Below are 12497 nucleotides of genomic sequence, written 5' to 3' on the forward strand. Positions count from 1 at the left end.
AGTAGGCACCTGGAGGAGGGTCTTCGATGTTGAGCGTAGTGTACAGGTAGGTTCATATCGGGAGAGGCGATATGAGTAAAACTTAGTTGGATGCAACCCATAGTTACAGACTATGGGGGAATGTGACAGATTCATGAGTGGTGAGCTTGTGGCCTCCTAGATGATACTGGCCTACAACTCCCATCATCCTTGACCATTGGCTGTGCTGGCTGGGGCTGATGGGATTTGGAGTCCAGCATCATCCCAAAGGTTGCAGTGTCCTCACCTCTGATCTATTTCTTTATTTATAAAAATTTATAAAATTTCTTATCCACCCTTCACCATGGGTTATCACAATAAAATATACAATATTAAAAAAACAGATAAAATCATTCCAATTATAAAACAAATAAAACCTCTAAATGGAACAGAGCTGTATAGTACAACCTGTGCCAACCTGGTGACCTCTAGATGTTTTGGACTACTACTCCCAGCAGCCCCTGCCATCATCACCATGTGCTGGCTGGGGCTGCTGGGAGTTGTAGTCCAAAACATCTGGAGGGCACCAGATTGGCGAAGGCTGGTATAGCTTCTATGCCACTGTGAGAGCCAGTGAAGTATAGCGATGATAGTGTCTGAGTGGGAGCTGGGAGACCAGGGTTCAAATCCCTGCTCAGCTATAAAGCTCATTGGGTGACCTTGGTCCGGTCACTGTCTCTTGTACCTCACATGGTTGTTGTGAGGAGAAAATCGGGAGAGGAAGAAGCATGTTTGTATGCCACCTTTTGCTCCTTGGAGGAAAGGCGCAATATCAAGGTAACAATACATAAATAAATAAAATAAATTCTGATCCTCCTCTGTTTTTGTGTGTGAGGTATGAAAGAGGTTAAACAAAGCTGTGATTCCTAGAGAGACCCCGATTACTTTATTTATTAAAATTGCCCTCACGGACTTCCTTTTCCTGTCCTTGCTCTCTATGGTTGGATAATATATATATATATATATTTTAAAGAACCTTGTTGCATGGTCTAAACTGGGGAGGATTTGGGGGGGTCGATAAACTGGAACAGCTGCAGCAGAGGCAGACGCTGAAAAGAAGTGAGTAAACGGGGTTTCAAGAAAGGGAGAGATCAAAAAGAAGGGCAACGTTCTGCGTGTCTGGGAAGATGAGAGAGAGTTCATAGGCAAACTTCCCAAAAACATACAGCCTAGATCAGGGGTGGAGGTGAAGCTGTGCCCCCCCCGCATGTTGCTGAACTCCCAACTCCCATCGGTATGGCCAATGGGCAGGGATGGTAGGAGTTGTAGTCCAGCAACATCTGGAGAGCTACAGGTTCCCTTTTCCTGCCCTAGCTCAAAGGGGGTCTCTCCAATTGATCCCAGCAGGGTCCCAAAGGCGTCCTTTCCCGCCTAAACCAGGGAAGGGCTGTAGCTCAGTGGCAGAGCATCTGCTTTGCGTGCAGAGAGCCAGTGTGGTGTAGCATTAGACTGGGACCTGGGAGACCAGGGTTCAAATCCCCAGGACTGGGCCATGAAGCTCACTGGGTGACCTTGGGCCAGTCACCATTTCTCTGAGCCTAACCTACCTCACAGGGTTCTTGTTGTGAGAATAAAATCGGGAGGGAGTGAACCATGTTTGTATGCCACTTTGCGTTCCTTGGAGGAAAGGTGGGATGTAAATGTAATAAATAAATACATAAGAAGGACCTCCTGTCTCTAATTCTGGAGAGCTGCTGCCAGTCAGTGTCGACAAGACTGAGCTAGATGGACAAAGGATCTCACTTTGTATATAAAGCAGTTTGCTATGTAACGGGCCAGGAAATGTCAAAACAAAAGTGCAAAATCCCTTTTCTGGCTGCTTGTCTGGGAGGACCTTTCTTTCGAGGAAAGACGTGATGTTGTTTTGGAGCTTTTTAGTAGACGAAGAAAAGACAACTAAGGTGGTGGGAGGAGCAGGGGAGGGGAGGGGAGGGGAGGGGGGAGGCTTATAAAATTATGCAAAGTGTGGGATAGGAAGGGGGAAGCTGGCACCCACCAGATGTTGCTGGACTCTCAACCCTGATCAGCACCAGCCAGTATGGCCGATGGTTAGGAATGATGGGAGCTGAAGTCCAACAACATCTGGAGGGCCACAGGTTCCCCATTCTTGAGAGGGATAGGGGAAGGGGGCTTTCTTCCCTGCTGATAATACTAAAAAATCAGGTTCTTCCAACTAAAGTGATGGGTAGCAGATTCGGGATAGGCAAGGGGCAATCCCCTCTTCACACAATGTGTTTATTTATTTAGATAACGTAGAAGGAATTCCAAAACAAAACCAAACAAAATGGAAGAGCTGGACCCAGCAGGACCCAAAGCCAAAGAAGGACTGGAAGCAGGAGGAAGAGATTCTTGGGCTGTACAAGTTGAGACGGTCAAGGAGCTTCTGACCAAGGTAGCCCCGCAACAAATTAAGAAGGAACCGGACTTGGGCCTTCAAGAACGCTGGGAGGCCCAGTGGCAGGAGTTCCTGAGGACAATGCACCCTCCTCAGTCAGGATGGGAAAAGCCACATCTCCCTCGACCCTGGTCAAAGGACAACGCAAAGGACTTCCAGGCATCCTTCAAGGCTGTCGTTGATACCAGCCAGTGGCCTACCGAAGAGCGTGTGGCCCAGACCCTGCCATGCCTCTCTGGAAAAGCCCATGAGGCCTACCAAAGGCCGGATCCTTCTGTGATAGTGAAAGAAGAGGTTCCGCGTGAGGAAGACGTCACCAGCTCGGAGTCATGTTGCCGACGCTTCCGGCAGTTTGGCTACCAGGAGGCTGAGGGCCCCCGTGAGGCCTTGAGCCAACTCCAGGAGCTTTGCCACCAGTGGCTGGCGCCACAGAGACACACCAAGGAGCAGATCCTGGAGCTGGTGATCCTGGAGCAGTTCCTGACCATTCTGCCAGCAGAGATGCAGAGCTGGGTCAGGGAACGCGGCCCGGAAACCTGTGGCCAAGTGGTGGCCCTGGCAGAGGATTTCTTGCTGAGGCTGCAACAGACTGAGGGGCTGGAACAAAAGGTGAGAATAGTCTATGTGGAGAAATTGTCAGAAGTTCCATTCATCCATCTCAGATAGACCCCTTTATGCCTTATTCTCATGGAGGGGTAAAGGCCGGATGGGGAGATAGTGCCCTCCAGGTCTTCTTGGACGTCAGTTCCCATGAGCTCCATCTAATGTGGCCAACGGTCAGAAATTATATGAGTTGTGGCCCAGCAACAGCTGGAGGGCTACAGGTTCCCTGTTCCTGAGGTGTACCCTGACATCATGTGGCTTCTCCTGCCCCTATTTATGCAATGGGTTGGACCTGGTCCTTATTCACATATTGCTGGAAGAGCATTTTCTGGATTTAGTACTGCTATTGTTTTACATTTATTCTGGCTGTAAATGTTTTTTTATGTATTGTATTTTGTCGAGTCACTTTGAGACTCTTTAAAATAGTATACGCTGACTGTTAAATGAAGTTCACAACAACAATAATAATCAGTGGGTTTTTTTGTGACGGTACTCATAAGAACATAAGAAGAGCCTGCTGGATCAGGCCAGTGGCCCATCTAGTCCAGCATCCTGTTCTCACAGTGGCCAACCAGGTGCCTGGGGGAAGCCCACAAGCAGGACCCGAGTGCAAGAACACTCTCCCCTCCTGAGGCTTCCGGCAACTGGTTTTCAGAAGCATGCTGCCTCTGACTAGGGTGGCACAGCACAGCCATCACGGCTAGTAGCCATTGATAGCCCTGTCCTCCATGAATTTGTCTAATCTTCTTTTAAAGCCATCCAAGCTGGTGGCCATTACTGCGTCTTGTGAGAGCAAATTCCATAGTTTAACTATGCGCTGAGTAAAGAAGTACTTCCTTTTGTCTGTCCTGAATCTTCCAACATTCAGCTTCTTTGAATGTCCACGAGTTCTAGTATTATGAGAGAGGGAGAAGAACTTTTCTCTATCCATTTCTCAATGCCATGCATAATTTTATACACTTCTATCATGTCTCCTCTGACCCGCCTTTTCTCTAAACTAAAAAGCCCCAAATGCTGCAACCTTTCCTCGTAAGGGAGTCGCTCCATCCCCTTGATCATTCTGGTTGCCCTCTTCTGAACCTTTTCCAACTCTAGAATATCCTTTTTGAGATGAGGCGACCAGAACTGTACACAGTATTCCAAATGCAGCCGCACCATAGATTTATACAACGGCATTATGATATCGGCTGTTTTATTTTCAATACCTTTCCTAATTATCGCTAGCATGGAATTTGCCTTTTTCACACCTGCCGCACACTGGATCGACATTTTCATCGTGCTGTCCACTACAACCCCGAGGTCTCTCTCCTGGTCGGTCACCGCCAGTTCAGACCCCATGAGCGTATATGTGAAATTCAGATTTTTTGCTCCAATATGCATAATTTTACACTTGTTTATATTGAATTGCATTTGCCATTTTTCCACCCATTCACTCAGTTTGGAGAGATCTTTTTGGAGCTCTTCACAATCCCTTTTTGTTTTAACAACCCTGAACAATTTAGTGTCGTCAGCAAACTTGGCCACTTCACTGCTCACTCCTAATTCTAGGTCGTTAATGAACAAGTTGAAAAGTACAGGTCCCAATACCGATCCTTGAGGGACTCCACTTTCTACAGCCCTCCATTGGGAGAACTGTCCGTTGATTCCTACTCTCTGTTTTCTGCTTCTTAACCAATTCCTTATCCACAAGAGGACCTCTCCTCTTATTCCATGACTGCTAAGCTTCCTCAGAAGTCTTTGGTGAGGTACCTTGTCAAACGCTTTTTGAAAGTCTAAGTACACTATGTCCACTGGATCACCTCTATCTATATGCTTGTTGACACTCTCCAAGAATTCTAATAGGTTACTGAGACAGGACTTTCCCTTGCAGAAGCCATGCTGGCTCTGCTTCAGCAAGGCTTGTTCTTCTATGTGCTTAGTTAATCTAGCTTTAATAATACTTTCTACCAGTTTTCCAGGGACAGAAGTTAAGCTAACTGGCCTGTAATTTCCGGGATCCCCTCTGGATCCCTTTCTGAATATTGGCGTTACATTTGCCACTTTCCAGTCCTCAGTCACGAAGGAGGACCCGAGGGACAAGTTACATATTTTAGTTAGCAGATCAGCAATTTCACATTTGAGTTCTTTGAGAACTCTTGGGTGGATGCCATCCGGGCCCGGTGATTTGTCAGTTTTTATATTGTCCATTAAGCCTAGAACTTCCTCTCTCGTTACCACTATTTGTCTCAGTTCCTCAGAATCCCTTCCTGCAAATGTTAGTTCAGGTTCAGGGATCTGCCCTATATCTTCCACTGTGAAGACAGATGCAAAGAATTCATTTAGCTTCTCTGCAATCTCCTTATCGTTCTTTAGGACACCTTTGACTCCCTTATCATCCAAGGGTCCAATCGCCTCCCTAGATGGTCTCCTGCTTTGAATGTATTTATAGAATTTTTTGTTGTTGGTTTTTATGTTCTTAGCAATGTGCTCCTCAAATTCTTTTTTAGCATCCCTTATTGTCTTCTTGCATTTCTTTTGCCAGAGTTTGTGTTCTTTTTTATTTTCTTCATTCGGACAAGACTTCCATTTTCTGAAGGAAGACTTTTTGCCTCTAAGAGCTTCCTTGACTTTGCTCGTTAACCATGCTGGCATCTTCTTGGCCCTGGCGGTACCTTTTCTGATCTGCGGTATGCACTCCAGTTGAGCTTCTAATATAGTGTTTTTAAACAACTTCCAAGCATTTTCGAGTGATGTGAGCCTCTGGACTTTGTTTTTCAGCTTTCTTTTTACCAATCCCCTCATTTTTGTGAAGTTTCCTCTTTTGAAGTCAAATGTGACCGTGTTGGATTTTCTTGGCAATTGGCCAGTTACATGTATGTTTAATTTAATAGCACTGTGGTCACTGCTCCCAATCGGTTCAACAACACTTACATCTCGCACCAGGTCCCGGTCCCCACTGAGGATTAAGTCCAGGGTTGCCGTCCCTCTGGTCGGTTCCATGACCAACTGGTCTAGGGAATAGTCATTTAGAATATCTAGAAACTTTGCTTCTTTGTCATGACTGGAACACATATGCGGCCAGTCTATGTCCGGGTAGTTGAAGTCACCCATTATTACCACATTTCCTAGTTTGGATGCTTCCTCAATTTCATATCTCATCTCAAGGTCTCCCTGAGCATTTTGATCAGGGGGACGATAGATCGTTCCCAGTATTAAGTCCCTCCTGGGGCATGGTATCACCACCCACAACGATTCTGTGGAGGAGTCTGCCTCTTTTGGGGTTTCGAGCTTGCTGGATTCAATGCCTTCTTTCACGTATAGAGCGACTCCGCCACCAATACGTCCTTCCCTGTCCTTCCGATATAGTTTATATCCAGGGATAACCGTATCCCACTGGTTTTCTCCATTCCACCAGGTCTCCGTTATGCTCACTATATCAATGCTGTCCCTCGCTCCAGTTCTCCCATCTTGGTTCGGAGGCTCCTAGCATTAGCGTACAGGCACTTGTAAGCAGTGTCTCTCTTCAAGTGTCTTTGGCACTTGTGGTTTGGCCTGTGGTAATTTTGCTCTTCCGAATTTATATCCTGTGCCCCTGCTCTCACAATGCCTACTTCTAGGCCTGCCCCTTTTAAAATTTCATCATTTCTTTGGTTTTTATCCCAGGGGGAAGGTTTATTCCGAACCGGACCTTTCTCAGCTCCTGTCGGGTTTCCCCCCTCAGTCAGTTTAAAAGCTGCTCTGCTACCTTTTTAATTTTAAGTGCCAGCAGTCTGGTTCCATTCTGGTTCAAGTGGAGCCCGTCCCTTTTGTACAGGCCCGGCTTGTCCCAAAATGTTCCCCAGTGCCTAACAAATCTAAACCCTTCCACCCGACACCATCGTCTCATCCACGCATTGAGACTGCAAAGCTGGGCCTGTCTGGCTGGTCCTGCGCGTGGAACTCACTGGTGCAAAGCGCTGGCACCTCTTTTCTGGCTGCCCATGGCAAGCATTTTGTGCTGGAACCCATAGCACCTTTTTAAAGGTATGAGTGCCAGCACCTCACAGAAGTGCAGCCTTTGTGAACTCAATCCCAGGGTTACAGTTTTCAACCTGAGGGCTGAACTTTCTGGGCATTCTGGGCAACCTTCCAGGGCCTGCATCCCAGTGGTGGGAAGGCACAGGGGCAAAAGTGGGTGGATCAACAAATGTAAATTTTATCACTGTGCAGTAGGCTAGTCTGTACACACACTCACACACCCCTCTCCGTCCTCCATCCAAGCAAGTAAGAAGCATGATTGGAGTTCAGTGACATATTCCAGCCAGGCAAAAACACTCAAGGAGGGGGTGAAGCAAGGCCAGTGAGGGGGGTGGCCTGGGGAGAATCTTGAAGCCCAGCCAGAGGAGCCTGGAGGGCTACAGTTGGCCCCTGGGTCTGGGGTTCCCAACCTTGTTTTATTCCTTCATGCAAGTAACTCATGGAGGGGTTTCATGTAGAAAGGCAAAGCTGCAGGTTATCTGGGGATGTCTGCATTGGATTGTTTCCCCCTTGTTTGAGTGTGTACATATAGATAGATATATACACAATATCTCTTTAATTTTGTGTGTGAATCTGGCAGGTTGGTTTACCATAATCTGACCCATCAGATCAGTGACACGGTCTCCAAAGAAAGGCATGTAAGTCAACCCATTGGAAGCTTGTCAAATCCGGATCTTGCAGCCGTGGCAGAGGAATGAAAATCTCCCTTGTTAGGACTCCAGACCTCGTGTTACCAGGGAGGTGGGGAGGAGAGAGGGTGCCCAACCATTAAAGGGAGCCTTTGGGGGGAAAGGGCTATAGTTCAGTGGTAGAGCATCTGCTTTGCATTCAGACGGTCCCAGGTTCAATCCCCAGGATCTCTAGATAGCACTGGGAATGGCCCCTGCCTGAGAACAATGCTAGATCAGCCAGTGGCCCATCTAGTCCAGCATAGAGATGTGAAGGCCCGGAAAAAAGCCAGAAAAGTTTGGGAAAAAACTGGTTTTCCCCAAAAGACTTTATTTTATTTTTGTTTAAAATATTTCTATCCCACCCTTCTATTCTATAATAGGGCACTCAGGGCAGCTTACAAAAATAAAATCAAACAAGTACATAATAAAATTGTAAACAATAAAATCACAAAAACATTAAAATAAATTAAATTACATAAAATACAATATATACACACACACACACAAACACATATACATATATATAGGGAGTAGTACTAAAGGGGACTACAAGGGTAAAATTTAACGTAGAGGGCTTAAAATCATAAAATCAGTGTCAGGCTTTTTTGGTTTTTTTGAAAAAATGAAGAAAAAATGGATTATGGAAAGTTTTATTTTAGTGTGATGAATAAAATGTTTCACTGAATCTTTTCTCAGTTCTTTTTATGGGAATGGATGCTTTATGTCTGCTTGACACCGTGAACTAGCGGAGACATAAATAATTTTCTTTGTTATTAATGTTGATGGTTTCTTCTGTTTTTTTTAAATTGTTTTTTACCTGCTCCTCATAAACTGGCAAAATGAAAGAGGTTCCTTACGGTTCAGGATCTTGTACAGCCATTTGTTACAAAAAAAAGTAAAAAATTTAAAAAGTAAATTCAGCTTGTAATAATTGTTTGAATAAAATGTACTTTTACTATACCAAATGTGATCATTTTATGCCAAGCCAACTTGTACATAATTACATTTGATGTTCCTGAAGTAACAAAGTGACTTTCAATGTGTGAAAAGGGCTAATATTGCATTTTTTCCATTTTTCTGAAAATTTCTGTTTTTTCCTGAAAAAAACTGGGGGGAAATGTTTTTTTTCCATGGCTTCAAAATTTCTGGAAATTTTACTTCTTTTGTAGCCTTCTGGGAAAAAACCCCCAGTAGCTACGGATGATTAGCTAGGGTCCCTCGTTGTCCCATCTTTTCCCTTACAATTCGAGCTCTGTTGTAGAAAAAGGCAAGCAAAAGGGGAAAACGCTTGCCCTCAAAGGAAATGGCTGCCCAAGCTTCAGGGCAGTGGCACCACAGAACCTTTCAGAGGCCTTGGCAGCCCATCTCATCACTGTCTGCCAATCTGGGTTTCCTTCTCAGGGGACTGGTGTGTTAAAGCTTTATTGATTATAAGTCTTTACCTTTTTCATTTGTCTGTCCCTGCTTCCTAGAAGTGGAGTAACCCAGTCCATGCTGTCCTTCTACTGCCGAAGAGAATGACAGCTCACACACTTGAGTGGCTATTTTAATCTCTTGTTCCAGGTGCCAGGGCTTCTGGAAGAGGCGGCCATTAATTCTCCCAAGTCGGAGCTGGATCCATTGGGCACTCTGCAGTTGCCGCTCCCCATGGAGATCAAGCAGGAGGAGGATGGGGAGGCCAGCTTGCTGGGTAAGGGCTCATTCATTATTTTATTTATTTAAAGTCTTTAAATAAACCCTATTCTTCAGTCAGGGGGGGAAATGGTTCCAGAACAGCTGACAAAGGTCAATAATAAGATGGTCCATGTTTGCAGACTTATTGTCTAAAAGGCGAGTTATGTTATTTCTAGGAGTATTTCTTAACCACTAACTCATTCAAAAAATGTCATGGTGATGTGTAATGTAAGCCTTAAAACATCACAGAAAGCAGTATATAAATAATTTTCTTATTATTTATATGATTTGCCCCCCAAAGCAGCAAACAGCAAATTCATGCAAAAGAAAGATACAATAAAAGTATAATAAATCCATCAAAATAATATAAATTAAAAAAATACATGTCACAAAGGAAGAAGGGATGGGGGAAAACACATACACAGAGTATCAGTATCATAGAATCGTAGAGTTGGAAGGGGCCTATAAGGCCATCGAGTCCAACCCCCTGCTTAACACAGGAATCCAACTTAAAGCATACCCGATATGTGGCTGTCCAGCTGCCTCTCGAAGGCCTCCAGTCTTGGAGAGCCCACCACCTCTGTAGGGAATTGGTTTAATTGTCGTACCGCTCTAACAGTTAGGACGTTTTTCCTCATGTTCAGTCAAAATCCGGCTTCCTATAACTTGAACCCATTATTCTGTGTCATGTGGCCTTGTTTGTGTAGTTACAGTTCTTTTAATGACCAGCTAGAATGGAAACAGTTTCTGGAAGCCTAATGAAATGGCCCTTGCTAGATGACTGGTGAGGGTGGGTCACAGGTAGCTGATCTCTTGATGGAATAGCCCTGCCTTTGTTTTCTTCCTCTGCTCCGAAGGAGGCCAGCTTGAGAGATTTTCATTTCATTTCACCCTGGCTTTCAACAAATTCCCAGGGCAGTAATTCTCAGGCCTGTGGGGCTAGGAATAGGGGGGATGTTTGATTCAATTCGCATTTAAAGGGGAGTGTGCCTGATTCGCACTTTCTGAAGCAATACACAAACTGAAGCACAGCCATCTTTCCAAATTTGCACTTCTGTGAATTTTGCAGTGCAGTTTTCAGCCATGTTGTGTGTACTGAAATGCATATACTAGGATAAAGTGTGCCTGTAAGTACAAATAACAGTGAACATAACATACAAAATGCATTTATATTAGGTAAAATTGCTTTGCAAACGTGTGTATTAGGTAGAATAGCGCACAGACATGTACAGCAGAGGAATTTTGCTCTCAAATTCCAAAACTGATGTGGAAATGGAGAGCGGAGCTTAAGAACGGAGAAATGCGAAAGTGAGCGAACCTGAGATTGACATCATTGCCCATCCCTCTCCGTGGCAGACAAGAATGATTTCTACCAGTCTTGTTGGTCTAGAGATACTGTTCTTGCTTCAGGTAGACTTGGGTTCGAATCCCAGAGAAGCCCATGTAAGCAGCAAGAAAGAATTGGGCCAGGGAAAAGGCTGCAGTTCAGCAGCAGAGAACATCTGCTTTGCCTGCGGAATGCCCCTGGTTCAATCCACAGCATCCCCAGTTAGGGTTGGGAGAGACTCCCTGTCTGAAACCCTGCAGGGCCTCTGCCAGATGGTCTGAGCTAGATGGTCTGATTCCTGTGTTCCTGTGACTGCTAGTCTGCTCTGAGGGGAAAATAATAATAAACATTCCCGTGAGTCCTAAGCACGCACTCAGGATGCCCGCCGCAACTCTACGAGACACTGCTCTGGTGTTTTTGTCCCATCTCTGCAGGGCCATTCAGTGGATCATTCTGCTGCATTAGGGACAATATGGATTCCCTTACCTTCTCCATTTATTTATTACTATTATTTATTTACAGCATTTATACCTTGCCCTTAAGTTTTCACCTTGCTCATAAGTTCAGAGGTACCTATCTGGCTAGTGGTGGTGATTACATTCCCGTAATTACTGTGAGGGTCCCCCCCCCCATATTTGACAACCGTTGGCTCAATCTATCTCTTACCTGGCATTGTGTATGGATTTACTGCATTCTGCATTTTATCATTCCAATATAAAACAAATCTCTGATCCCAGTGAATTTATTAACTTGTTGCCTATCTCAGGGGAAGGGCCATAGCTCAGTGTTAGAGAATCAGAAGGTCCAAGGTTCAATCCCTGGGAAAGTCTTCCAGTCTGAGACTATGGAGAGCCACTGCCAGTCGGTATAGACAATACTGAGCTAGATGGTCTCAATATAATGCAGCTTCCTATGTTGTTATGATCTATTCAGTCATAATAGGAAGCGGCTCCAGTGAGCTGTTGCATCTCTGCATGATTTACTGCTCTGGCCCTTCCTTTAGGGAAGGGGCCATAGCTCAGTGGTAGAGCATCTGTTTTGCATGCAGGAGATCCCAGGTTCAAACCCCTGCATCTCCAGGTACAGGTGGGAACGTCCCAAGCCTGAAACCCGGAAGAGGCGCTGCCAGTCAGTGTAGACAATACTTAGCTAGATGGACCAATAGTCTAACTCAGTATAAGGCAGTTATGTTCCTAACTTCTCTGACTCTAATTATATTTGTGCATCTTACCGTGTGGGCTAGATCCCATGCTTTCATTAGCCAGACCTCCAATTGTCATATGGGCAGCCATTATAAGATGAGTTGTCAGTTCAAGATCCTCCATTTAAAGTGGAATAACAGTGGAATAAATGTATGGTATGAATGTGTTATCATGTCATGTTATGGTTTATCTCTAGGCTTCCTTTTGGCCAAAAAGGCCCCCCAAGGTGGCTTACACACAGATAGAAAAACACAGATACAAAATACAAATAAAAACAATACAATTTACAAAAATTCAAGCCAACAAAATCCTAGCATTTCTAAAAAGCAACAACAGCTAACAACCAAAAGCACTCATCTTCCTGGTAAAGGACAGTCCCCAGAAAAACGTCACTAAGAGCAGCAGGGGTGAGGGGGCAAGGCAGGTGGAAAAACTTGCCCCTGATGGTCCCAGCACAATCTCACCCCTGCAGCAGTAGGTCTTACATTCATTCATTTCCATGTCAAGGAAACATCAAAACAACTTAAAAAAGTAACTGATTATGTATCATTTGCAGACATAACCCACCCACAATTATATGGATGTATACTGATCGTATTCACTTGGCAGTT

General features: G+C 44.9%; 1 protein-coding gene across 4 annotated transcripts in view; it reads left to right on the forward strand.

Moving 5' to 3' along the window:
* Positions 1–569: 569 nt before the first annotated feature.
* LOC133381080 (zinc finger protein with KRAB and SCAN domains 1-like) overlaps positions 570–12497 on the forward strand; it is a 29552-nt gene continuing 17624 nt past the window's right edge. For 3 of the 4 annotated variants that reach the window (XM_061619585.1, XM_061619587.1, XM_061619588.1), the window contains exons 1-3: positions 973–1077; positions 2266–3022; positions 9247–9373. In XM_061619585.1, coding sequence (XP_061475569.1) covers positions 2303–3022; positions 9247–9373 — 847 coding nt within the window. In that variant the 5' untranslated portion in view covers positions 973–1077; positions 2266–2302. Of the gene's footprint in view, positions 796–972; positions 1078–2265; positions 3023–9246; positions 9374–12497 lie in introns of those variants that run through there. The other variant, XM_061619586.1, reaches the window with a different exon arrangement.

Source organism: Rhineura floridana, chromosome 3, assembly GCF_030035675.1.
Source record: "Rhineura floridana isolate rRhiFlo1 chromosome 3, rRhiFlo1.hap2, whole genome shotgun sequence".
NCBI lineage: Eukaryota > Metazoa > Chordata > Lepidosauria > Squamata > Rhineuridae > Rhineura > Rhineura floridana.